Source organism: Cololabis saira, chromosome 2 (genome assembly GCF_033807715.1).
Source record: "Cololabis saira isolate AMF1-May2022 chromosome 2, fColSai1.1, whole genome shotgun sequence".
Lineage (NCBI taxonomy): Eukaryota > Metazoa > Chordata > Actinopteri > Beloniformes > Belonidae > Cololabis > Cololabis saira.
The window spans coordinates 5,145,187-5,172,663 of NC_084588.1; the positions used below are offsets into that span (position 1 = coordinate 5,145,187).

General features: G+C 42.7%; 1 protein-coding gene across 15 annotated transcripts in view; it reads left to right on the plus strand.

Moving 5' to 3' along the window:
• Positions 1–4,228: 4,228 nt before the first annotated feature.
• Positions 4,229–27,477, plus strand: part of vps13c (vacuolar protein sorting 13 homolog C) — a 112,745-nt gene continuing 89,496 nt past the window's right edge. For 7 of the 15 annotated variants that reach the window (XM_061736650.1, XM_061736660.1, XM_061736668.1 and 4 more), the window contains exons 1-15: positions 4,229–4,385; positions 7,255–7,298; positions 8,810–8,852; positions 10,705–10,800; positions 11,482–11,514; positions 15,114–15,215; positions 16,846–16,908; positions 19,433–19,507; positions 21,240–21,349; positions 22,427–22,486; positions 23,863–23,922; positions 24,007–24,087; positions 25,022–25,079; positions 26,303–26,430; positions 26,534–26,640. In XM_061736650.1, coding sequence (XP_061592634.1) covers positions 4,286–4,385; positions 7,255–7,298; positions 8,810–8,852; positions 10,705–10,800; positions 11,482–11,514; positions 15,114–15,215; positions 16,846–16,908; positions 19,433–19,507; positions 21,240–21,349; positions 22,427–22,486; positions 23,863–23,922; positions 24,007–24,087; positions 25,022–25,079; positions 26,303–26,430; positions 26,534–26,640 — 1,160 coding nt within the window. In that variant the 5' untranslated portion in view covers positions 4,229–4,285. The remainder of the gene's footprint in view (positions 4,386–7,254; positions 7,299–8,809; positions 8,853–10,704; positions 10,801–11,481; positions 11,515–15,113; positions 15,216–16,845; positions 16,909–19,432; positions 19,508–21,239; positions 21,350–22,426; positions 22,487–23,862; positions 23,923–24,006; positions 24,088–25,021; positions 25,080–26,302; positions 26,431–26,533; positions 26,641–27,477) is intronic. The other 8 variants (XM_061736713.1, XM_061736767.1, XM_061736760.1 and 5 more) reach the window with 3 other exon arrangements.

A 27,477-nucleotide genomic window follows, 5' to 3' on the forward strand; every position in this document is an offset into this window, starting at 1 on the left:
GGGATGCCATCCCCCCTCATCCCCCCTCAACTCCAGTACTGGTTGTATCTGGTGATAATGACAATAAAGATCTATCTAATGCTGAATATATGGCCTTTCCTATATTGTTTGTTGCTGTGTGACCACCGTGTCGCTCGGTCATTATGTTAAATACATGTCGCACATTGTAAACTATTGTCGTGTAGGTTGAACACGTGTGTCTGAATTGATCTACTTGGCTGTATTGAATACGACATCACTTGATGTCATTTGATTTTTATCTCCAGTTTGATACCTTTATCTTAAAGTTTAGGCTTATAATTAGGTTTGACATAATGACTGGCACAATCCATGGTGCTGAAACCTCATGTGATGGTTCTGACCGTGTGCTGCTGCTCTGGTTGTGTGTCAGAGCGGCTGATCTGTGGCATTTCTTTAGCAAGTATGTTTTAACGGGGATGTTTAGGCCACAAGGGCCCATCAAGAAAGCTTCACCCCCCCTGGACTGGGACCCCTGCTCCACTCCTGCCTAACCATGATTATTATTATCTAGATTTTTCTTCTGGGAATCATCAAACAAACACCAGACAGACTCCAGACCTAACAAATCCAGGACTCCAAAAAGTCATGATAATTTTGATAACGTCAGTAAGTGTCTAGCCATAATAAGCATTTCAGCTCATATCCTGAGGACCATGTCCTCGAGAGCAAATTATTCCTTCTTCCCTGTCTTTCCCTAAAGCTCCCTGATCAAACCCATCCATCCCACCAATTTCACCCATGAACCTTTTCTGCTATTTGATTGCATTCAGTTCGCCATTCTTTGAAGGCACAGCCAATTCCATGAAAGTCACACCTGTCCATATTCCATGAACCAGTTGCGCTAAAATTCTGAAATATGGGATACTTGTACAAAACTTCAGTTGAAGGAGGTACTTAAAGTTTAATTAGTTTAAAGTCACGCAACAAAAGCTGTGGACCCCATTGATAACGGCTACTACTTTTTATCTCTGTCAGGTTTATTTGCAGATTTACAATCAGCTGGTGCTTCTAAGACCCTGCTGGCTCGGTTTACTGCCATAGAAGTTTATCTCATGCTGACAGAGCATCAGCCCTGCCTCCTCCACTGATCCTCCCAGAGAAACCAAACGCTCTTTAAAGGGGACCTATTATGGCATTTAATGGATATTTTAAACAGGCCTTGAATGTCTTAAAAACTAAAGTCTAACTAAACTAACTAAACTCTAAAGCTCTAAAGCTTGTTTTTTCTACATAAATCAGAAATTTAACCTCTGGGCCATGTCTTAATTTTTACTGCTTCTAACCTACTTCTCCATGAGGGATTCTGATGGGCGGGGAGGCTATGATAATGAGGATCTGCGCTGATTGGCCGCCTGAATGACGTGTAGCAGGGGAGGGAACAAAGCCTCTCCGGGCTCACCATTGGAACAGGGACAGGTGCGTCCGGGACCACCACTGGAACATGGGGAGGTGCGTCCGGGACCACCACAGGAACAGGGACAGGTGCGTCCGGGACCACCACAGGAACAGGGACAGGTGCGTCCGGGACCACCACTGGAACATGGGGAGGTGCGTCCGGGACCACCACAGGAACAGGGACAGGTGCGTCCGGGACCACCACTGGAACAGGGACAGGTGCGTCCGGGACCACCACTGGAACAGGGACAGGTGCAGGAGCTGGAGCCGGAACAAGCTGGGGCTGGCGCTGGCGCTGACGCCCTCGTCGTCGCCTCCGCTGAGCCCGCAGGCTCCTGGGCCCACCGCGAGCCTGGCATGTTCCCAGAAGGGGGTCCCCATACTCCCCCTCCTCGGCCCGGCGCAAAAACTCCCTTAGGGTGAGGCGCTCTCCCGCTGGGTCCATTAGGTCGGTCCGTTCTGTTGCGGTTTGGTTTTCTAGGACCCAAATGCAGGAGAGAGAGGGAGGCCAGAGGCAGGAGTTCTCAAAAAACAAAGGATTTATTCCAACAAAAGGTAAAAACAAAGCGCTGCAGAGCAGGATCAAAAACCAACAGAGATCAAAGACCAGGAGCACATGGAGGGAGGAACAGTACGGACCGACAGGGAACCAAGGAATGACAAGACAAGATATACTGAGGGGATAACGAGACATGACGAGACACAGGTGCAGACACAATTAGGGCAGATGGGACACAGGTGGGGCAAGACAGAAACTGAAAGTCAAACTGGGGGAAGTGTCAAACCCTGACAAGTTCCAGATCTGCAGTTCGTCCAGTCTGGATCGACACCTGAAGATCCTCCTTTTAAAAACGATAGAAGGAAACCTAAAATGGTGGAATTTTGGTGGAGTTGCCACAATAAAAATTACAATACTTTGCATGGTAAATTATCTTTTCTCAATGATCCCCATCAAGCGTCCACCCTCCTGGATTAAATCTCTAGACTGATGGTCGTGTAACGTCTGGAAACTCCATCACCTTTACACTTTATTTGTGATCGTGGAATATCTATAGTATTATTATATTGTTATATATTATAGTGATATCATTTTGTTATATGTTATAATATTATAACAATTATTATGTTATATTAGGATATTATTATATGCTATTATAGTATTACATATATTACTTTATATTATATAGTGCCATATTATATCACTCTATATGGTAATTATCTATTTATTTATTTTTCAAATTAATATATTTATTTACTTTCATTATATTATTTACGCACACACACACACACACACACACACACACACACACACACACACACACACACACACACACACACACACACACACACACACACACACACACACACACACACACACACACACACACACACACCTAAATACATATCATTGTAACTTCATGTTGTCTTTTGTTGTTGTTTGTATTGTATGTTAAAAAAAAAAGAAAAAACATGCAGGAGTAAGATGGTTGGCCCTTGACTAAAGCCTGAATTATGGTTCTGCGTTATGACGACGGCGTGCCCTAGGCTCTGCGTTGGTGTAACGCCGAAGCATAAAGCGCAGTGCTCTGATCCAGCAATGGCACTGCAAAACGAAATAACAATACCAGTTCCACTAGGAAAAGGAGAAGGTGAAGCAGTAATAAAGAAGAAAGGAATGGAAATATGGCAGAAAAAAGGTGGGAGGAAGATCAGAAAGGACAGGGATATCACAAAATACAAAAGTCTACCATAACAAAGAATTATACAGAAAGGAACAGAAGAGAGGAAATAGTCATAACAAGACTCAGACTGGATCACAGGATTAAATGGCACTTTGTATGTAATGGGAAAAAGGGACAGTGATAAGTGTGAGAACTGTGGAGTAAAAGAAAACAGTGAACATATTCTAATGCATTGCAACAGATATGAAATAGAAAGAGAAAGGCTACAGGAAAAGTCAGAGAGGCAGGACGTGAGTGGAATTTGAGGGAGATACTGGGAACAGTATACAGGGAGAGGGGGAGAGGGGGTTGAATCACCAGAAAGGCACTAACTCATTTCTTAAAAGACGGCAACCCGCGGCTCTACAGCCGCATGCGGCTCTTTAGAACCGCCCTAGTGGCTCCTGGAGCTTTTTCAAAAATGTTTGACAGTTTTTTTCCTTTTTTTCTTCTTTTTTTTCTTCCTTTTTCCTTTCCTTTTTAATATCGACATTTCGACTTTATTCTCGACATTCTGACTTTTTTCTCAACATTTCCACTTTTTTCTCAACATTTCCACTTTTTTCTCGAAATTGTACTTCAACATTAATCTCGACATTTCAACTTTTTTCTTGAAATTTAAACTTTTTTCTCAACATTTCGACTTTTTTCTCGACATTTTGACTTTTTTCTCGACATTTTGGCTTTTTTCTCGACATATCGACTTTTTTCTCAACATTTCGCCTTTCGCCATTTGCCTTCATTCTAAGGCTTATACAAGACTTTGTAATTTTTTGCGGCTCTTGCGGTTTTTGGTCCAGTATGGCTCTTTCAACATTTTGCGTTGCCGACCCCTGCACTAGGTTGATAAATAGAATTTAAAAACAGGCCAAATGAAATGATTTTACACACTCTTGTACAGTAGGTGGCGGCACCTTAAAGCTGTTTGCAACCCTCCAATTAAACAGAGAACAGTGCTCCGATCCACCGCTCTGACCTCCTGGTGACAGCTCACGTTCAGACAGCGCTAATCGATCCCGGACTCACCGAGCCTGCGCTGTACACGGTAGCTCATGTTCAGACAGCGCTAATTGATCCAAGACTCACCGAGCCTGCGCTGTAGACGGTAGAAGGAACGCCCGCGGTTCCGTCCCAGAGCCTCAGACATCATGGTGTTTGAATCTCTGGTCAGCGACCTGCTCAACAGGTTCATTGGGGACTACGTGGAGAACCTGGACAAGTCCCAGCTGAAGATCGGTATCTGGGGAGGTGAGCTTTGCTGCTGTAGCACACAGCTGACAGCCGTGACAGCAGGACGCGGGCCAGACTCCCTTCGAAAAACTCACACTTAACAACTGCTGCAACGATTAACAAATATGTATTAACTTTATCACACGGGAGCACGGACAAGGTTCAGTAACACAATCTATTGTTCAATTCGGCGTTGAGCTAAATCAAATTAGTCCACAGATGTTCCGATGACAGGACGACTTTATTCTGCTCCTTCCACTACAAATAACCAAAACACACATGAGCCCATGCGGAAGTGATCACAACAAACGTCAGGCCTTATTGATTTAAGTTGGTGTCGGTTGATGAAATGTTTGCCGAAGTGAAGGCCGACTTTTAAGATATTTACTGACGTGCTCAATCGGTCACGTGGTTACCTGTAAGCGTTTAGAAAAGAGTGTAATACAAATTGCCAGTAATTAGAAGGAGAGGTGGTTAATTAAAAACGGAGCCAAGAGTGGGTTTACAAACAAACACGTGAATGAATGACACGCACGCACGGGTTCACAGGTTTATTACATGGGGGACAGATTTCGTCGTGGTTTTGCACCTTTTGCATCAGGCTGCATTCTTCTGACCTGAAGGCTCCTCCACCAATCAGATCCTGGCCGTTGATCACGTGACAGAGTTCAGACAGGTGGAGGTGTCGGCAGATAACGGGGTCTAAATCCAGGATTTACATGGACAAGAAGCTCAGTCTCTGTTTGTTTATGTGTAAGGATCCCCATTAGCTATGCCCAGTACTCGAGTTGTAAAAAAAAAAAAGATAATTTGTGCTGATTACAAATAATATAATATATTACAAATAATAGCACTGACCAAAACACCTGCAGAAATACTCCAGGAATGACATAGCAGAAGTTAAATGCAGCCTTCTGTAAGCTTTAAATATCCACTGGGCTTACATCAAATACATCAAAACACAACAATAAAATTTTTTTTTCTGAACTTATCAATATGACTCTGTCCTTCACAGGATAAGTAAAATGGATCACTGCAAAAACTCTAAATCTTAACAAGAATATTTGTTTTATTTCTAGTTAAAAAATCTCATTACACATAAAACAAGACTCATCACTGGAAAAAACAACAATTTTCACCTGTTTCAAGTAGATTTTCACTTAAAATAAGTAGAAAAATCTTCAAGTGGAACAATATTTTTTTTGCTTGTAATAAGAAGATAAATCTTGTTCCACTTGCAGATTTTCCTACTTATTTCAAGTGAAAATTTACTTGAAACAGATCAAAATTGTCAAATAAGTTATGTTTCTGGTGATGACTCTAAATGTTGAAATAGCAGTAAAACCACATTCATTGATGAAATGACATAAGGGATGGAAAGGGGGGATGGCAGTTTTACAGGGGGGATGATTTGGACCGTTTTTATTTCAGGGGGGGATGCCATCCCCCTTCATCCCCCCTCAACTCCAGTACTGGCTATGCCCTTAAACACAGCTTGTCTTACTGGGGTCCACATTAAAAAAACAATACATTTAAAACATACAGTTAAGCTCATATCACAATTTAAAAAAAGGTACAAAGAAACATTCTATTCAAAATACAGATGCGAATAAAGATGTAGATATGTACATTTATTAATATATGTAGATATATAGATGTATATTATGGATATAGATATGTTGTATGTAGGTATCTATATGGATATATTGAGTTGTATTATACTTACAGTATATCTATACCTCTGTATATTTATTGTATATACCTCTGTTAATATATATTGATTCATAGTTATATGTAGATATGTCGATATATAGATTTATAGTAATTTTTATGTATATAATTGGAGGTAAATATATGAACCAGTATATATAGCATATCTACTCTTATATAGTTATTCAAGTATATTGTTATACCATTGCTGTCTATTGTTCTCTATTATATTGTAGTATTATAGAAAAGTTATGATAATGTAATACTATACATTATAATTACTTCTATTAGTACATACATACATAGTAGCACAACTAAATGCTGGGTGTTGGTTTTGTTTTCTTTTGTTTGCTTTGATTTGTTTTGATTTTGACTATATTTATATATACATATAATTGAGTATTATATAACTCTTTTGAACAGTTATTAAAGTAGGTATGTGTGTTTTATAAGTAAGCTTATTGAAACTCTTATTATATGTAAGAATGTATGTCAGATTCAGGGGTAGGACTGGATAAGTGTTCACTTCATTCCTACTCCGTTTCAAGCATGTTGGTGGATCCGTGAGGTCTGCCCAAGAGCTGTACATATACAGCCTGTCTCAGAAAATTAGAATATTGTGATTTTCTGTAATGTAATTACAAAAACAGAAATGTCATAAATTCTGGATTCATTACAAATCAACTGAAATATTGCAAGCCTTTTATTATTTTAATATTGCTGATCATGGCTTACAGCTTAAGAAAACTCAAATATCCTATCTCAAAAAATTAGAATATTCTGGGAATCTTAATCTTAAACTGTAAGCCATAATCAGTTTTCTGAAGTCTGTTTTAGCCGACTTCATGCGTTTCAAGTTTTATTTCTCCTCCAGGATTGAACCTGCATGACAGTGAACATATTCATTTGTGTTTTCATGTTAAATTTTGATTAATCTACATATTCACTCATATTGTCTGAATATATCTGTATATCTATTATATGCTGGTACAAATATTCTCAGTTTCAGTTTCATTTTCAATTACACATCATAGCTGCTGAGATGTACTCAATTTAAATCAGCTGTGCTTTTTTTAGAGAAGGAATTAGGAACAGTTAATTGTGATATTTGAAGTAATGATTAGATAGTTCATGTCCAGGATGTGCTTCTGACTGCCCTGTTCTTATGTGTCTGCAGGAAATGTGGTCCTGGAGAACCTGAGGGTGAAGGAAAATGCCCTGGTAGGTCCAGAACCTCCTCCGAATCTGTCTCAAGTCCTAGTCCCGGTTGTCTTTCTGCATGTGTGTCAAACGTTTGTGAAATTTCTCAAAGACCCAGAGAAACTGAAGTTTTTCTGAGACCACACTTTTCAGAACACACAGAGTTCCCACTCTGTGTGGTCTCTGGACATCACTAAGACTTTTCCTTTCCACACAAACGTTTAATGCTTTTGTTTCCACAACATCAGGAGGTATAAATCTCCAGAGTCACACATAATGTACTTATGTGTTAAGTTGCCAAAGCATGTCATTTTCAGGACATTCTTTTTAGTATGTTGGTGCGTTTCCCTCAGCAGGGTATTCTGGGTTGATTTTTCGGTGTCAGATCTCCGTTTCCAAGAACAGTGCTACAAAAGTGGCCTTCAGGAACCTTTACATCCCTGTAGTAGGAGAGGTACTTCCCGGCAGGGGAATCTCTAATAATTTGGATTTCTTTTTTTTTTTAAATATTTTTATCCCGGTTTTTTCCCATTTTTACCACCCCGTGCTCCTACCTAAGTGACAGTCCTGGGCATTGCCTTCCTCTCCCAACCCCGGGAGGGCCCTGCACTGAGCTCAGGTCTCCTCCTTAACCTGAGGAGTGAGCAGGCCGCATCTTTTCACCAGACAGGGTGGGGTTTCTCCGGCCGGAATAACGTGATCCTTCCACGCGCTACGTCCGGATCCTCCCCACCCCATCTGGCGCCCCGGTTGGCCAGAGGGGGCATGTGTAGCCCAGGACTGTGTGCATGTTTTTGTGAGGGTAGCTCACATTAGCTACCCAAGGGAACACGGGGAGAACATGCAAACTCCACACAGAAAGGCCCTTTCGCCAACCCCACCCAGGGTGTGGGCACTGGAGTCATGGGGGAACTAACACGCACTTCAGCACCCACAGCGTCCCCCGGCGGGAATCAAACCCAGGACCTTCTTGCTGCACTACCAGCTGCGCCACCGTGCAGCTTGTCTGAACCATTTGGAGACATTTATGGTGCTTTTCCACTAGTACCTACTCAGCCCGACTCGACTCGACTCGCCTCGCCTTGCCTCGGTTTGGTTCTTTTCCACTAGGGGTCTAACATGCCGAGTAGATACTTTTTCTGTAACTACTCTGCCGAGGTTCTAAGCGGCTGATGATCGGGGACAAAATGATCGTACAAATACAATAAATATCGTACACCCAGCAACACTGACCCAGAATCCCTACTAATGGAAATGTAGCTTACGTCACTTTCAGGACCTGGGAGGTGACCTGTTGGGTTGCGTTCACAATGGTTCACTACTACCAACTGTAAAACTTTCAGTTCTTCTGATGCTTGCATTTTTTTGTTCTTTCTGTGATCGGACAGACATCATCATAGCCTCACTCCCTGATGTAACAGGTTGTCAGATGAGCACCAGAACCCTTCACCAGAACGTCTTCAAGGCTGCGAACGGTTGTTGTGGTTGAACATTTAGAAGCAGAATCTGATTTATTTATTTTTGTCTTTCAGAGCGAATTTGATGTTCCCTTCAAAGTAAAAGCGGGACAGATTGGTGAGTTTTGATGTTCTGTTGTTTACAATACACTTTTCAGTGTTAAAGACATCACTTCTGTTTCGTCCTGTTGTCAATGTGTCAGTCCAAACTGTAGATCACCCATGGTTGGTCCGAGATGTTTGCCTTGGATGTTTATGGTTGTTCATGGTTGGTGGGTTACGTTGGTCTGCCATGGTCGGTCCATGATGTTGGCCCGCCATTGTTGGCCTTTGATGTTGGCCCACCATGTTTAGCCCATGACTTCGTCCTGCCATGGTTCGTCTCTGACGTTAGTCCGCCATGGTTGGTCCTTGACGTTGGCCCGCCATATTTGGCCTGTGACGTTGGCCCGTGGGGTTGGTTTGCCATGGTTGGCCTGTGACGTTGTTCCCCCGTGCTTAGTGTTTGACGTTGGTCCCTCATGGTTGTTTAGTTATGTTGGTCTGCAATGTTGACCTGACATGTTTGGTCTGTAACGTTGGCCCGCCATGGTTGGTCCTTGACGTTGGCCCACCATGGTTCGTCTCTGACGTTGGTCCGCCATGGTTGGCCTGTGACGTTGGCTTGTCTGTGATGTTGGTCTGCCATGTTTAGCCCGTGACGTTGACCCAACATGGTTTTTCTGTGACGTCTGCCCGCCTTGGTTGGTCCTTGACGTTGGCCCACCATGGTTGGCACGCCATGGTTCGTCTCTGACGTTGGTCCGCCATGGTTGGTCCTTGACATTGGCCCGCCATTGTCAGTCTTTAACATTGGCCCGCCATATTTGGTCTGTGATGTTGGCCCGTGGCGTTGGTTTGCCATGGTTGGCCTGTGGCGTTGTCCCACCGTGCTTGGTGTTTGATGTTGGTCCCTCTTGGTTGTTTAGTATGTTGACCTGACATGTTTGGTCTGTAACATTGGCCCGCCATGGTTGGTCCTTGACGTTGGCCCATGGTGTTTGTTTGCCATGGTTGGCCTGTGCCATTGGCGCACCATGGTTTGACTGTGACATGACGGTCCACTATCGTTCGATTGCCATGGTTGGTCCACGACGTTGACCTGCCATGGTTGGTCTTTGACGTTGTTCCACCGTGCTAGGTCTTTGACGTTGGTCCCTCATGGTTGGTTTATTATGTTGGCCTGACATGTTTGGTCTGTAACGTTGGTCCCTTGTGCTTAGTCAGTGATGTTGGTTTTCCATGGTTGGCCCATGGCATTGGTCTGCCGTGCTTAGTCTGGTATGTTGGCCCTTCATGGTTGGTCAGTGATGTTGGCCAGTGACATTGGCCTGCCATGGATTGTCTGTGACGTTGATCCGCAATGCTTGGCCTGTCATGGTTAGCCCATGACGATCGCTTGTCTGTGACGTTGGTCTGCCATGGTTTGTCTGTGATGTGACGTTTCACCCCAGTCTGGCCTTCAGCAGGAGGGTCCCTCCTTATGATCCTGGTCCAGGTTTCTTCCCTCCTAAAGGGGAGTTTTCTTGCCACTGTTTAGCTTGAGGCTTTTCTCCCACTAGGGGAGTTTTTACCTTTCATTGTTTATGTAATAATTGCTCGGGGGTTTATGTTCTGGGTCTCTGGAGACAACTTTTGTTGTATTAGACGCTATACAAATAAAATTGAATTGAATTGAACGATTTTCTACGGTTGGTCCATGATGTTGGCCTGTCATGGTTGGTCCTTCATGTTGGCCCACCATGGTTGGCCTGCAATGTTGGCCCGTAATGCTGGCCCGTCATATTTGGTCTGTGAAATCAGCCCGGCATGGTTGGTCTGTGACGTTGGTCCCGCATGGTTTGTCAGTGATGCTTGCCCAGGATATTATTCCACCATGTTTGACCGTGATTTTGTTTAACACATCGATCTAAACTGTGTTTGTGTTCCAGAGAAGCTGACATTGAAGATTCCCTGGAAGAATCTGTACAACGATGCAGTGGTGGCCACACTGGAAGGTCTCTACCTGCTGGTTGTTCCTGGAGCCAGTAAGTCACGCTTAAATGCACATGCTGATCAGTCTCTCCTGTCCGGACCATTTCCACTTAAATAAAACACACTTCCAAGTGAAAACATTGTGAAAGACCAACAGCTGCTACATGCTACAAACACTAACTTGCTATCATTGTAAAGCTAGGATTCCACAGATTGTAACTGTGTGAGGATGACCACTCCGAGACAAAACTCACTGAGCTGGCTGTAGAAAAACGACAACAAAACAACTTAACCATCTACTGTCCAGCACTTAATTTATTCCTACTTTTGGTCTTTATACAGCATAAATCAGAATCCATTTGAAAACACTACTAGATTCATATAATGCAACGTCTCTGTGACAAATCAAGATCTGTTTATTTCTTTTCTCAGACCATATCTGTTACCAACAGAACTTTGCAATAGAACACATACCCAGTGATCATGTGAGGAAGCTTTAAAAGTGCAACATCATATTTTACCTGTGTTCCATCTTCATTTACACTCCTCTGATAATATGTAAACTTCTGCTGTAATCTCACATGAATTACCTTTGTTTTGGTACCAAATCTACTCAAGTAAACCTTTCTATATGCTGAGATAAACTTATTTTGCATTAGAGCTTTCATAGTCAGTCTAGAACATGAACACGACTCGTCTTGGTGTGTGTGTGTGTATGTGTGCATGTGTTGCAGCTGGATCTGAGCTGAAAACAAGACCATTTAACGGTAAGCTACCAATGTTTAGAGGTGGTGGTTCTGGCTGTGATTCTGGAGTCAGAGTCATGCTGTTTTCGCTGGTTTCCAGACTGGGACCAGAGTCTGGGTCCTCTCATGCTGATTTAGTTGGTGTTCAGTTTGGAATTTCCTTTCCTTCCTGTCCTATATTGGGTTCCTCACACTGATGCTGTGGTGTTTGGGTTGGGTATACTGATATCTAACTGGTTTGTCTCCATATCCTGAGTCTTGAGGCACAGCTGATGCTTCAGTCTTCATGTGTGTTTAGATGGGTACCAATCCGAGGGGTCCTGAGTAGGCCTGTGTTGAAAAAATTGATTTTCTGATTCTTATATTAATTCCTAAAAATCAATACGTATGTCTAAAGATCTATTTTTATTTATTTATTTTTTTTCCATCATTACAACTTTTTTTTTTTTTTTTTTTTTGTTTATGCCCAAAAAAGGAATGTTTTTTTGTTGGACACAAAAATAACTGGTGCCATGTTTTTGCCTTTAAATATGTTTAAAGGTATTAAAACATTAGAATTTTCAGTTATAATTGCATACATTTCTCTATACTTCATTACTTTATATACTGTCTTGGGGTTACATTTGCATAAAAGGCTAAAAACCAAATTCTCAAAAATTGAAAACCAAAATAAACCAAAAATGGAAAAAATTCAAACGGAATGTGGGAAAAAATAAAACCGATTTCATACGGTCTCTGTTTGCTGCCCTGGATCTGTTTGATAACTCTGACCCACGATATTTCTGAAAGCAATTCTATCAGCATTCTGGGAGCTGATTGGTCCTTACAGCATCATTAGCTGCCAATACTGGCTGTTGAATCTCAATATAATACTAGTATTGATATTTTGCACAACCACACAGTCATATAATTCATGCAACAGCTCAAAAAAACAGTTTTAATAACACTAACCCAAATCAATATTGGAATCGAATCGAATTGGATCGAATAAATGGTGATAATCGATTCTGAATCTTAAGAATCGAATCGATTCTTGACATTTTAATCGATCCCCAGTCCTGAGGTGCAACTCTGGTCTTCATGAAACTGGTAGTGGTTCTTTACCAATAGAGCTCAAGTCTTTCTTTGTTCACAGTAATGGTTCTGGTTTTACTGCGGTCTGTGGCTGGTTAGAGGGAGGTTCACAGAAACATCAGTGCTCTTAGTGTGGCCTTTTGGGTGGAGTTTTCCTTTAGAGTTGCACGACAGTAGGCATAGGGGTGTCTCAGTGAAGAATGAGGGCTGGATGAGCTCACAGCTCCTGTGTGCTCCTGGACCAGAAGGCCTCTCACGTGGTTTGGTCACACGGGAACAGCTCTTAGTGCCATCTTGCCTTATGAGAAGACAAAAGCAACACTGTTTCTGTTTACAAAGACTGGCGCTGATTCAAAAGCCTTTGTTGATTCTTTTACAAGAGCACTCCCAATGGGCGCCTACAGAAAATACATTTTATTCAAATTAAATTAAAAAACCAACAAACCAACAGGAAAGTAGATTTGGAGGATTTTAAAGAGCATTTCCGGGTGGCAAGATTCCCCTTCACACAAGTTCAGTCATCAAGGAGAGACTGCAGGATAGTTGAACTGGTTCATCTGGTTAGGATTGTCTCCTGGACGCCTCCTGTTTCTAGGCATGTCCAACTAGGAGGACGCCCTGAGGTAGACCCAGGGCCCACTGGATAGATTATATCAGTCGGCTGGTCTGGGATTGGCTTATGGCGCTTTTCCACTAGCACCTACTCAGCCCAACTCGACTCGCCTCGGTTTGGTTCTTTTCCACCAGGGGTCTAACGTGCCTAGTAGATACTTTTTCTGTAACTACTCTGCTGAGGTTCTAAGTAGGGATGCCCCGATACCATTTCTTTCACACCGAGTACGAGTATTTTAATTTGTGTACTCGCCGATACCGAGTACCGATCCGATACTTCTACCACAAAAATAACTAGGCTAAAAATGCAATGAAAAATGCAATGAATTGGAAGACAGGTTTTATTTGGAAGAGAAGTTACATTTTAAACAAAACTCAACCGGCCAGTCTTTCCTCCGCGCTGTCTCATCGCAGGTACATCAACTGAGCATGTGCGGTGCTTCACCTGAAGCCGTCCGTGTGAAACAACATAAACAATCAAATAGAAATTAAAAAACAGGCTAAATGGAATGATGCTACACAGTCTTGTACAGTTGGTGGCGGTATGCTCCTTACAGTTGGTTAACTAGGCGGCTAACCGGCGTGGTGCGTGGTGGTGGGAGGAGAGTGGTGCCGGTGGGTGAGACTGGCAGTGCCGTTTCAGGCAAGGTGGCGACAATTAATGTAAGCGGGACGTCAGCAGGATGGACATATTTCAAAATAAGGGACGACGACAGAAGCAAGACAGACTGCGGGCTGTCGGCGCGGCTAACCGGCTAACGCGGCTAACCGGAATGTAACAATGGGATTGTTTATGTTTTACTGTGAGTTACGTGGAGTGTTTAATAAAGTTCCCTGTGAGTAAGTGTAATAGTCAACTGTCCAGTTTGTATAATTAAGGAAGATAGAATTTACTGAAACAGGGAACAGCAGCTACAGCCACAGAGCAGCAGCAGCTCTGTGGCTGCACACTGCAGCTCAACGTCTCCCCCTAGCGGCGCTAACCTGTAACTACAACAACAATGAAGTATCGGTGCGTGGTTTTGGAGAATTTTTGCGAGTACGAGTATATGAGAGCAGTATCTGCCCCGATACCAGTATCGGTATCGGGGCATCCCTAGTTCTAAGCGGCTGAGTCGGGCTGCATCTGACATCATCACACTACAAGCCACCGATTGGTCAGGGGGCGGGGCCTTCAGACGTCTGTGTCAGGCGGCGGAAATCAGCGAAAGAGCGACTTTGACAGCGACTTCTTGTTCATTTTGTTCAACAGGCAATGGCAGCGCAAAAGTCTGTTTCATAATCCAACTCTGGCTGAGGAGAGAATTAAAAAGGGATATAGACGGGCGATAAGGAACGACCAGATCTACCAGGAGCTCTGTCACTTCATAGCTGCTCACGACTCCAGCTGACTTTCAGCAGCGCCGAAACAAAATGTATCTATCATCTCCTCCAGGTTCTACATCTTTAGTGTTGTTGTCTTCTCTGTTTAGATCAAATACGTCACAGCAGCTTCACTCCAACCTCCTACTTCTGATCTGGGTATTGAAAAGAAACGAGGGCAAGGCGAGTCGAGTCGGGCTTAGTAGGTACTAGTGGAAAAGCGCCATTAGTGTCCTCCCAGAAGAGCTGGAGGAGGTGACTGCAGTGAGAGAGGTTTGGACATCTCAGCTTATACTGTTGCCCTCAAGACTGGGTGGATGGGTTCGTTCGTTCGTTCAACTTGTGTTGTAATAGACCCTATATAAATAAAATTGAATTAAATCTCTTGAGGTACATCCAGAGGGACCTAAGTGTCCCAGAAGTCCCATTTATTGGTTTCCCCAGTGTGTGGTTTCTAGCTGCGGCTGCAGGAAATGGCGTTTGTTGTGGAGACAGAACCACTGCAGGTCCAGGTGTTTACCTGCAGGTGAACCAGAAGACACACCTGTGACTGTGCTCTGTCTCTCTCTCAGCCATAAAGTACGATGCAGCCAAGGAGGAGCGTTACCAGCAGGAGGCCAAGCAGAGGGAGCTGCAGCGCATCGAGGAGGCTTTACAGATGGCTGCACGCAGAGGTGAGATCATTCACCTGCATCAGTCACATTTCCTGTCCTACTTCCTGTCGTACTTCCTGTCGTACTTCCTGTTGTACTTCCTGTTTCCTCCCATTTGTCTCTTCTGTCTGCTGCTGGGTGATGCTTTAAACTGCGTTCAACTGTCTGATGATCCCAACTTCACCGCCAGACACCACTAACCTTAACTGACAACTCCTTCACCTGCTTTTCACCAGCAGAATCACTTCTGAGTCCATTCCACTAGATGTTCACTTTTTCACACTCACAATGACTGACCCATTCAGTGCGTTTACATGGGAAGTTTAATTCCTCTTTAATTCAGAATTAAAATTAAATCTGATTTAAAATGAGTAAAAATTACCATGTAAACACCTAATTCCGAATGAAAATGGCCATTCCGAATTAAACTTTTGAGGGACATTAAGAACATAGTTAATGGTTTTAAACGGAACCCAAGGATTGAAAATCAAAATATTTAGTTTTAGTTCTCATGGTTTTCTGATTAAAACCGCCAACTGTCGCTAAACGTCTGGCCAGAAACCTGTAATCTATATTTCTTCCATTTACACTCAGCTCTCCTGCACACAGATCTGGCCTTGCAAAGCCTCGTTTTCAGTGGAGCCACAGTATCTAGAACAGTTTTGCAGGTTGAATGAAAGTGGGATGATATTTCTTCAACATCTGAATCAAAGCACAGAGATTGTGCTGAGATAATGGCAGAGATAAAAGCTGCAGAGTGCTGAGCAGCTGGGGAGTTCACAACACGACTGCACTGATCAGGAGCGCATGATATGACATCGTGACACGGGAGCTGCAAATCATTTACAGTCTGAAAAACGCTGCATCACAGGCTACACACAGTTACACCCAGGAAAACCATGAGGTAAAACTAAACTCAAAAGTAAGGAAACTTGTGACGCTTCTTGGTAATAAAACGTATACCGTTGGAAAGCCTGTTTATTTCCCTTTTTAAATGGCAACACATTTGTCAGGAACATGCATTTGTGGGAGGAGAAGCAGAACTGAGGATGTGGGTTGTACCGTTTAAAAAATTGTCAAATCTTGTCTGCTAGTACCAATTTGACTCTTGGAGGTGCTAACGTCTGTAAATGTGGTTTGCATGTCCTGCTATCATTTACGGCTGTCTCTATGGTTAGCATGTATTGCTAATATTAAAGTCTGTCACTAGTGTTGAGTATTGCAAGTGTTGACATGCTAACATTAGCCTCTGTGACCAACATTACTGTCCACTGCTATTGTTTACTGTATCGCTAACATTGGCATGTATTGCTAACATTGATGTCTGTCGCTAATGTTGAAATCTATCCATTGTGGTGTAAACTTGCAACAAAGAGGTGCCAGTGTTCCAGATGAGTGATTTGACCACTGCTGAGGAAGGTAATGGGTCTGCTGGGCTCAGAATACGGATGTACGCTGTTCCTGAAGGGGTGTCCGCTTTCATTAGAAGAGTTCTTACTCACTACATTTTATCACTTGTTTCAAGGGGCCAGAGGTTTGGGAAGGGCTAAGAAAACAGAACCGGGACTGGCTCAAATAATGTCACAGCTCTGATGAACACACTAACGCTAACTAATGCTATCTGTCCTGTTCATGCTGCGTTTGCTGTTAGCATCTCAGTCTGGAGATCTGCTCTTCGGTCTGGAGAGCGTTGTTTACAAGGAGCCGCAAAATGGTAACACACGCTGGACTACAGAACACACATTAAACCCTCACACACACACACACACACACACACACACACACACACACACACACACACACACACACACACACACACACTGTGTGATCGCTGTGGCACAGATAGGATTGCTAAAGTCGAATGATCCGAATGTTGCTATATATTGCATGGCGTTTGACCATCATAGTGGTATGGTAGATCAGATCCCCACAAAAGACTACTGCATTAGATCAGCTCATGGCAGCTCAGATTGGATCACCACAGCAGATTTGATGGATTAGACTGGTTCATTATGTTAGGTGGTCATGGTAGACCAGGTACTGCAGTGGATCAGATCATGGAAGTTCAGATCCCAGATGGCAAAAATATGTTGGATCAATGTTGAATTATGGGCAAAAAGGTTGATTTTTGGTTAAGGTTGACAATTGATGGTGGATAAAACATATATCAATCATTCAATTCTAATGCCAAAGTTTAATCAATGTTGAATCAACGTATGGTGTTTGTTGGCGGACCAGGTTTCAACACAGATTCAATGTTTCTGCCTAACCGTACTTCAACGTTGATTCTCTCATATTTTGCTATCAGGGTGGTGCTTGCTTTCATTTAGATTGGGTCGTTAATGTGGATTGGCTCGTCACAGTAGATCTGATGGATCAGATATTCATGGTGGCATTAGATAGCTGGAGTGAGATCAGATTACCCCTGCTTTGATCTGATTGCAGTGTACCAAATTGAATTGTCTCGGTATGTTATTATGGTAGATCGGATTGCCACGTTAGATGGCATTAGAGCATGTCAGATCAAATCACCATGATGGATCTAATTGTCACTGCAGATCCGACTGAATCATCACATTTCAGACTGGATCACTGGTTGTTGAAATCATAACCAATCGCTACTGTAGATCGGATCGACGTGGCTCTAAAATAATCACTGTTTATCAGATAATCACTATGGCAGATCAGATTGCAGTAATAGATCAGGTTACTACTGAAGACCAGATCACAGTGGCTCAGATTGGATCACTGTGGCAGATCAGGTTGCAGTAATAGATTGGATGAACAAAGTAGATCTAATCACCACAATATTTCAGATCCTATTGCCACAGGGATCAGATCACAACATGAGATCAGATTCCCGCAGCTCAGATCCAATTGTCACAAAAGGACAGATGACCACAACTCCGATTGAATTGTCCCAGAAAAGTGTGTAGCTGCAGCTCAGATCAGGTCACCGTGGTTGGTGATCATGGTACATCAGATCACCGCGGGAGATCCGGCAGTAGATGTGATGACGGTAGCTCGGTGTGGATCATCCTGGCTCAGATTGTTCTGTTGTTGATCAGATCATTGCACTAAATTCCATCACAATCATCTTCCAAAGCAGCCAATATGAACTAAGAGGAACATATATGTTCAGGAAAACAAAGGCAGGAACCAACGTTAAACAACAATAAATCTCAGTGACAGGAGTTAATCTGTGGAACAGCTGAGATACAGAAATGAAAATGTGTAGCACGTTATTACAATTCAGAAGCACCTATGAATACAAAATTATTAATACATATAAAACAAAGGTATAATACACATATGCATGTACCTGTGTGTACCTGTGTGTGTGTGTGTGTGTATATATATATATATATATACTGTATGGAATGATATTTTTAATGATATTTATTCATATTTATTTTATTTACATGTGGAATATGCTGTATGTTTGTGTAAAGTTATTTTGTTTATACTCGGGCAACTTATGTATTTTGTTTCATTCTCTAAATCCTAAACGCACTAGTCTATAAAAGCTATCTTTTTTTCTTGTGAAAAGGGTAGGCGTCATAAGCTTAGGCTTCAGTCTACACCTTTTGGTCCTTGGTTTTTAGTTAATATTGTGTGTATATATATGTGTATGTATGTATGTATATATATATATATATATATATATATATATATATATATACACCAAAACATTTTTTTTTTTTTGTATTACACTGATGATTTACACCTGTACTTTGGGTTATCTGTGTTGTGGAAATTGAAAGGACCAATAAAAAAATAAAATTCAATCACTGCAATGAATGTGTCTCCAATGGGTTGGTTGCTGCTCAAATCGGGTCCCTGTGGCAGATCCGATCCCACTAACACATGGGATTGTGGCATTACGCCAGATTACCACAACTCTGATTGGGTCATCATGGTAGGTTCACAGCATATCGGATCTCCATAGTAGGATATTACAGATACTCCGTTTGAGATTGCAGATGGGAAGTCCAACTTCTCTGGTCTCACAGATAACCACAGTCCACTGCAGTCCCTCCAGTCCAGTGTCAGTTCCGCTCGTCTTTTGGGTTAAAGTCCTGATGTTTAAGACCACAGAAGTCGTCCTCATGGTCCAGGCTTACATCTTCACACCTGTTGGAGCCCTCTGATGGTGCATGAGTGCTGCTGCTTCCTGCTGTGTGTTTCCGGGGCTTTTCTTTCACTAACTTCTATGTCTCTCTTTAACGCTGCCAAAGTCCCAAAAGGACGTAAAAAATATAAAAAGCACAAAAAAGGTTTGAAGAAGCTGAAGCGACAGGAAAACAAAGCAGGTGAGTATCTTGTTTGAGCTGTTTGAACTGAGTTCCCATTGACCTGACAGTGACAGATTGGTTAGCGTTTGGTTGGTATCACAACATCTCTAGCTCAGCTAGGACAGGTTGGTCCAGTTTTATTTTTTAACAACTGCTCCACCTCCACATTAGCTTCTGTTTACAGCCTTCACAGTCTTGTAGAAGCTGAACCGGCCCAGCCACAAGTAGATCCAGAAATGTTGCCACGGAGCAGAAGAACAGGTCCAGCAGGAGGTGGGGACACGCCCGCCTTAGATCAGTCATGCAATGTAGTGGAACGTCTCTGTTAGTTTTCTACATTAGCATGAGCTATGCTAAAATGGGCGGACATGAATATCTTGCATTCTGATCCTTGTGGGCCAACCCAGAACCGGTCCCAAGGGTTAAACAGTACAAATCATATTATCTTTTAAAGTGATTATAGCCTGTTCCGTAAGTTTAACAACCTCATCTAAGGGTGCTTTCAGACCTGTGGCCCGTTTGTTTTGTTCCGATTCAGGGGCTAAATCGATTCAGTTGTTTCGTTTCTCATTTGTGGAGTTTGTGTTCACAAGGCAACCGTCTGTAGCGGTTCAAAGCTGTTTACAAATGCCATGAACCAACTGTTCTCTCATTGGTCAGAAATGAACGCAGAAGGAGTTTCCTCTTCCGTACCCCGGGAAAAACAACAAGCCCCTTTCACAGACCGCCGCCGGCTTTCCCGTTCATTTATGTGTGACCGCTCTGCGCTCTGCACTGCCCAAACCCTGCCCGAATTGAAAATGTTTTCAATTTCACCGTGCCGTGCTGCGACAAAATCTCGGCACGTCCAATAGGAGAGAAGAGAAAAAGTTTTATCGAATAGGAGAGAAGGTGGTGGAGGCTGCACCGACTCCTCTCCTTGCGCCACGGTAGCACATACACATGAATTGAGTTGTGTCGGTTGCTGTGTCGATTATGTTCTCACTACAAATAAAAAGAACCAACCGCTCCACGTCTCGAATGGAATCGAGCAGAGACCACCTCTCCTAGGAGATCTCGGCTCGCTTGTTTTGTCTCGCATCCGAGCGCGATTGCTGTGTTCACATATACCAAACGATCCGATCTTTAGGGGGAAATGCTCCCTGTTCCGGAACAACTGCTCCAAACGGGACAGGAGTGAAAGCAGCCTTAAGTGACGACAGCTGGCAGTTCGGTGGTGACTCGACCACAGTTGATAGGTTTTCAGGAAGAACCGAGTTATGTTTTCAAATGAAAACGCTTCAATTTGAACGTCATGATGAAGGGAAACCTCGTGTCAGTTGTGACAGATCCTAGGCTCAGGTGGCTCAGGTATATCAGGGTTCTCAGATGTCTCAGGTGTAACAGATCCCGGTCTCAGGTATCTCAGATATGGCAGATCCTGTTTCAGGTATCTCAGGTATATCAGATGTCTCGGGTGTAACAGATCCTGGTTTCACGTTTCTCAGGTGTAACAGATCAGATATCTCATGTATATCAGGTTTCTCAGGTATCTCAGTTGTCTCAGGTGTAACAGATCCTGGTTTTAGATGTCTCAGGTGTCTTAGTTGTAACAGATCCTGGTTTTAGATGTCTCAGGTATCTCAGGTGTGACAGATCCTGGTTTCACATGTCTCAGGTATCTTAGTTGTAACAGATCCTGGTTTCAGATGTCTCTTATGTCTGAGGTGTCAGGACCGGTGTATCTCTTCATGGTCTCTGGTGGTTTCAGACAAAACTCAAGAGGAGAAGAAGGACACGTTTGTGGAGAAGCTGGCCACTCAGGTGATCAAGAACCTGCAGGTGACCATCAGCAACATCCACCTGCGCTACGAGGACGATGTGAGTACTCATCCAGGTTCAGGCTGAGGTCCAGCTCTAGATTCTGATCCAGGTCCAGGTTCAAATCCACATTCTAATCCAGCAGGTTTAGACCCAGGTTCGGGGCCAGATTCTGATCCTGTTCAGACAGGTTCAAAGCAGGCCCAGATTTTTATTTAGGTCCATGTACAGACCAGTTTCCAGGTGATTGTCATCTGTGCCCAAGTTGATGGTTTAGATCTAAACGGGCCCTGGTTTGGGTCTGATGCAGAGCTGGGTAGAGGAGCCAAAAATTGTACTCAAGTAAAAGTACTGTTACTTCAGAATAATATGACTCAAGTAGAAGTAAAAAATAGTCATCCAAATAATTACTTGAGTAAAAGTAAAAAAGTACTTGGTGAAAAAACTACTCAAGTACTGAGTAACTGTTGAGTAACGTCTGATTAATTTTTTTTTTAACACAAATTCAAACAGACAAAAGTACAAAATAATCATCTTCAGGCAAATTAAATCAATAAAATAATAAAATAAATTAAAATGAATAAAAAATAGCTTAAATTAAAATAATCTTAAAGTAAATTCAAGTACTTTAATAAATAATGAAATAAATAAAATAATAACAGAATAAAAAAATAAATTAAGCACAAGTAGCACAAAACTTCAAGCCTTTGTACTTTTCTTTTTTAACCAGAACTAGAACAAACATGAACTCATAGAAACTCTTTTTTAACCAGGCAGAACTAGAACAAACATGAACTCATAGAAACTGTGTGTGTGTTTGAGTCTGTGTAAATGTGACAAAACATGCAAAAACAAACATTTTTCCCAAAGAATCACTCAGTGATGTCATGAGATTGACGCATACGTGGATAAAAGGGATAAAAGAAAAGTAACGAGCTCAACGTAGCCTAATGTAGCGGAGTAAGAGGAACAGTTTCTTCTTCACAAATCTACTCAAGTAAAAGTAAAAAGTATAGTGATTCAAAACTACTCCTAAAAGTACAACATTTCCCAAAACTTACTCAAGTAAATGTAACGGAGTAAATGTAACTCGTTACTACCACCTCTAGTCTGATGTCCCGTGCTGGTGTGTTCCAGGTGTCAGACCCCCAGCGCCCCCTGTCCATGGGAGTTACACTGTCAGAGCTCAGCCTGCAGGTATGCACACGTGAGCTAGGGCTGCAACTAACCACTATTTTAATAGTCGACTAGTCACCGACTATTGAAACGATTAGTCGACTAATCGGATAATTAGTATTTCTTTCTTAAATTTAGTATGAGGTTGCTTTAATTATGTGGAAAATGATAATAAACACAAGAAAGATGGGTACTTCAATGAAAAATAGATATTTTATTCAACTTCTTCGGACTGCATGCATTTAATTTAAAATACGTTTTTCAGGCACAGTCATACGGTGGCCGAGACCCGCCATTGCTGAAAATAAAAACGCTGCAAACAGAAACAAATGCCGCTGCAAATAAAATAAACGCTTAGCAAATAAAATAAACACTGCAAACAAAAAGAAACGCTGCTGCAAATAAAATAAACCCCGCTGCAAATAAAAATAAAACGACACAAATAAAAAAGCCACAACGGAAGTGAATTACTGGGGACTATTTTTGCCGATGCACCGGTGTTGCACATTAAAAATTACACGTAGCAACGTTGAACACTAACCTTTTCACTTATTTCCTCGTTCGTTGTTCTTCTTATTCCTCGCTCTTCTTATTTCTTCCTTTTCACTTACATCCTCTTCGTTTTCTTCTTCTCCTCTCACGTAAAAAACACCGGTGCATCAGCAAAAATAGTCCCCGGTAATTCACTTCCGTTGTGGCTTTTTTATTTGCGTCGCTTTTTTTAAATTTGCAGCGGGGTTTCTTTATATTTGCAGCGGTGTTTGTTTTTATTTGCAGCGTTTTTTTTATTTGCAAAGCATTTATTTTATTTGCAGCGGCGTTTATTTTTATTTGCAGCGTTTCTTTAATTTTCAGCAATGGCGGGTCTCGGCCACTGTACAGTCAGGCATAACGTTAAAGTTCTCTTTTAAAGCCAAAATAAGCTTAATGTCTTACCAAGGCGAGTCCGTTTCGTTCAACTGTCCGACGTGCTTTCTCTTCAAATGCTCCTGCATTACCGACGTGCTCCGGTGATTTGCAAGGTCTGCTTTGCAAACCTTGCAAATCATCTTTTTATTTTGCCGTATCCATGCTAAAATGCTCCCAAACTTTTGAAATTTTGTTACATGCAGCTGCTGTACAGGACGCCATCATTTTTGTTTACCCGCTACCGCTCGGCAGAAACTCTATCGTGCATGCGCGACTCTCGGCAGAGATTGTATTGAAGTGAGACGCCTCACTCTGTTGGAAAAACACGTCTGGAGACAATTGTTGACAATGGAATTCATTGTCGACAATTTTGATTATCGATTTTTGTCGACAACGTCGGTGAATGGTTGCAGCCCTAACGTGAACACACACGTGCACTCGTCTGTTACCGGTCCAGGTGTTTGTGATGATGTGGTTTTGTTCTGCAGACCACTGATGAGAACTGGAAGGCGTGCATCCTGAACGAGGCGGCTAAGATCATCTACAAGGTGACAGACGCTCGGCTAGGTCACACCTGACCTCTGTGTTTGACTGCAGGTTCTGATGTGTTCATGTGGGTTTGCTCCTGACAGCTCGGCCGTCTGGAGAGTCTCTGTGCCTATTGGAACGTCAACAGTCCCCTCTTCTACAAAGGATCATGGGAGGAGATACTGGTGAGTTCAAGTACTGTCTTCACTGCATCATAGAGATCTGGTTAACCCTTGTGCTGTCTTTGGATCAAGGGAGGAGGAAGGGAGAAAAGAAGGAAGGAAGGAAAGAAGGAAGGAAGGAAGGGAGAAAAGAAGGAAAGAAAGAAGGAAGGAAGGGAGAAAAGATGGAAGGAAGGAAAGACGGAAGTAAGGAAGAATGGAGAAAAGAAGGAAGAAAGGAGAAAAGAAGGAAGAAAGGAGAAAAGAAGGAAGTAAGGAGAAAAGAAGGAAATAAGGAAGAAAGGAGAAAAGAAAGAAGTAAGGAAGAAAGGAGAAAAGAAGGAAGTAAGGAAGAAAGGAGAAAAGAAGGAAGTAAGGAAGAAAGGAGAAAAGAAGGAAGTAAGGAAGAAAGGAGAAAAGAAGGAAGAAAGGAGAAAAGAAGGGAGAAAAGAAGGAAGTAAGGAGAAAAGAAGGAAGAAAGGAGAAAAGAAGGAAGTAAGGAGAAAAGAAGGAAGTAAGGAAGACAGGAGAAAAAGGAGAAAAAGAAGGAAGTAAGGAAGAAAGTAGGAAAGGGAGTAAGTAAGGGAGAAAAGATGGAAGGAAGGGATAAAGGAAGGAAAGAAGGGAGAAAGGGAAAGAAGGGAGGGAAGAAGGAAGGAAAAACAAAGAAGGTAATAAAAGAACAAATGATGAAAGGGAGGTAGGAAGAAAAAGGACTAAAGGAGGGTAAAAAAGGAGGAAAAGAGGAAAAGAAGCAGGAAGGAGAGAGCATGTCAGGAGGAAAGAAGGAAAGAAGAATTGGGTCATTTTGACCCATAGACAGCACAAGGGTTAAAGGCTGTTTTTAAATGGTTTGTACTGGTTCAAAGTAACACTGCTACACTGCTCCTCCTTTTCCTCATCTCCTCATCTCCTCATCTCCTCCTCGTCCATATCCCCTCCTCCTCATCTACTGCAGGAGCGGTTGAAGTGCGGGATCAGCAGTCAAGACCAGGAGCTTCCTCAATATCAGTACAGTGAGTTCAAATCTTGTTGAAGTGATGGATCACTCTGATTTGTTATTCAGTCTCTGTTTAGAACTTCTATGTTAAAGAATGTGGAATAAAGTACTTGACAGAAGACCCTAACGCCCTAATCCCCAGTAAAGAGGAGCGTGCCAGGTTATCCAATGGTGCTTTTCCACTAGTACCTACTCAGCCCGACTCGCCTCAACTTCCCCTCGTTTGTTTTTCAACACCCAGATCAGAAGTAGGAGGTTGGAGTGAAGCTGCTGTGACGTATTTGATTGTTTATCTAAAGGAAGAAGACAACAACACCAAAGATGTAGAACCTGGAGGAGATGATAGATGTGCTGCTGCGTTTGTGACTTGTGTTCCATATCAAGTTAAAAAATGAGAGTGAGAGAAGCTTCAAGCGGCAACGCTTTCTTTTTGCTTGATTTTCTCTACGCTGCTGAAAAGTCAGCTGGAGCCGTGAGCAGCTATGAAGAGACAGAGCTCCTGGTAGATCTGGTCGTTCCTTATCTCCGTCTAGATCTCTTTTTAATTCTCTCCTCAGCACCAGGTTTATGAACATCTGAGTTGGATCATGAAACAGACTTCTGCTGCCATTGCCTGTTGAATAAAATGAACAAGAATCCTCCTCCTGACTCAGACGTCTGACTCCAACCCCCCGACCAATCGGTGTCCTGTAGTGTGATGATGTCAGATTGCAAAGTATCTACTCGGCACGCCTCCACCCATAGTGTAAAAGTGCAAAACGGGGGCGTGGTGAATCGAGTCGCACTGAGTAGGTTCTAGTGTAAAAGCTCCATTTGTGAACTTTGATGGGATTTGATTGGTTGGACTTAATTTGTCCAATTTCTTTCTTATCTTAGCATCTAGGCAAGGGCAAGGCAAGTTTGTCTGTATAGCACAATTCAACACAATTCCAATGCTTTACATCGACATTAAAAGCGGCAAGAACAATTAAACAGTAAATAACAAATAAAATGATAAGAAAAGAAGTAAAATAATAAAAAGCACAAGTTGTTAAACAGTAAGGGCAGTACAGCAGGTACATCTCATTCTCACAATGGCAAGAATTATGTTTCTATACGGTCAAAACGTACAAAGACCGGGTCAAATACAGTATTACAAAAGTAATCTGTAACAATTCGTACGGTGAATTAAACCAATTTGACAATTCATCTACTGCATGTCTTGTCCACATGACCCATGTCCTCTGTTCCCCTCTTCAGTTTTCAAGCCCATCTTTGCTTCTGCTAAAATCTGCATTAACCCCAACGCGGAGCTGGAGCTGAAGTCTCCCAAGATGAGTCTTCACATGGAGGTCCAAAACATCGCCATAGAGATGACCAAACTGCAGGTACCTGAGACGCAGCCGGGGGGTCGGGAGGTGGGGGTGGAGACCTGGGACAGGTGGAGACCTGAGACGGGTGCAGTCATGGCTGCTCTGTGTTTCTCTGCAGTACCTGACCATGGTGGAGATGCTGGAGTCCATCGACTGCATGGTGAAGAACGCCCCCTACAGGAAGTTCAGGCCAGACGGCCCCGTCCACAGGAACGCCAAACTCTGGTCAGTTTCATCAACCTGGACAATCAGTCTGTTCCAGAGGGACAACAGAACTGATCCCCGAGGGGAAATCTTTAGGCCCAGTCCCAATCCCCCCCTAGTCCTACTTTTAAAGTCCTACCCCTAAATTTTGCGCGTTCCCGTGATGGTAGTGGTGTCCCAATTCCTCTTTGCATGTAGGGCTAGTGGACATAACGACGGCTAGTGTGTATGAATCTAGCCCTTCACAGTGAGGGATTTCAGATGCTGACTCACCAACCGAGGGCCTGAGAAAATTGCCCAGAATGCTTTACGTCATCATTTGCAGACTGAATAAAAAAATAACATGGCGGACATTTCTTAGTTTTTAGTGAATAAAATCAATATTTTGAGTTAGTTTCTGCATAAAAATGCGTTTTGATTACATTTATAGCGAGAAATATATATTTAACTTTCATAATATTCACTCAGTGAATGTACATAATCACTTGCTTGCCCGTTCACGCCAGAATAAAGGCTGATTTATGGTTCCGCGTTACACCAACGCAGAGCCTACGGTGTAGGTTACGCAGCAACGCGCGCCGTACGCCGTACGGTACGCCGTACCCTACGCCGTAGGCTCTGCGTTGATTTAAGGCAGAACCATAAATCAGCTCCCGAGCGGGCAGCTCTTCTCAGGCGTTATTTGGATAAACTGAGCCCAGGTTGGGTATCTTAACGGTTACTTTTACTCCTGAAAAAAAACGTAATAAAGTGGCATATTAACAGCACTACAGCGGAAATTAAAACAGCTTTTATCTCTGGGCTTCCTGATATGGTGTGACGTTTGTGCAAACTTAACTACGCAGTCGCTTACGTACC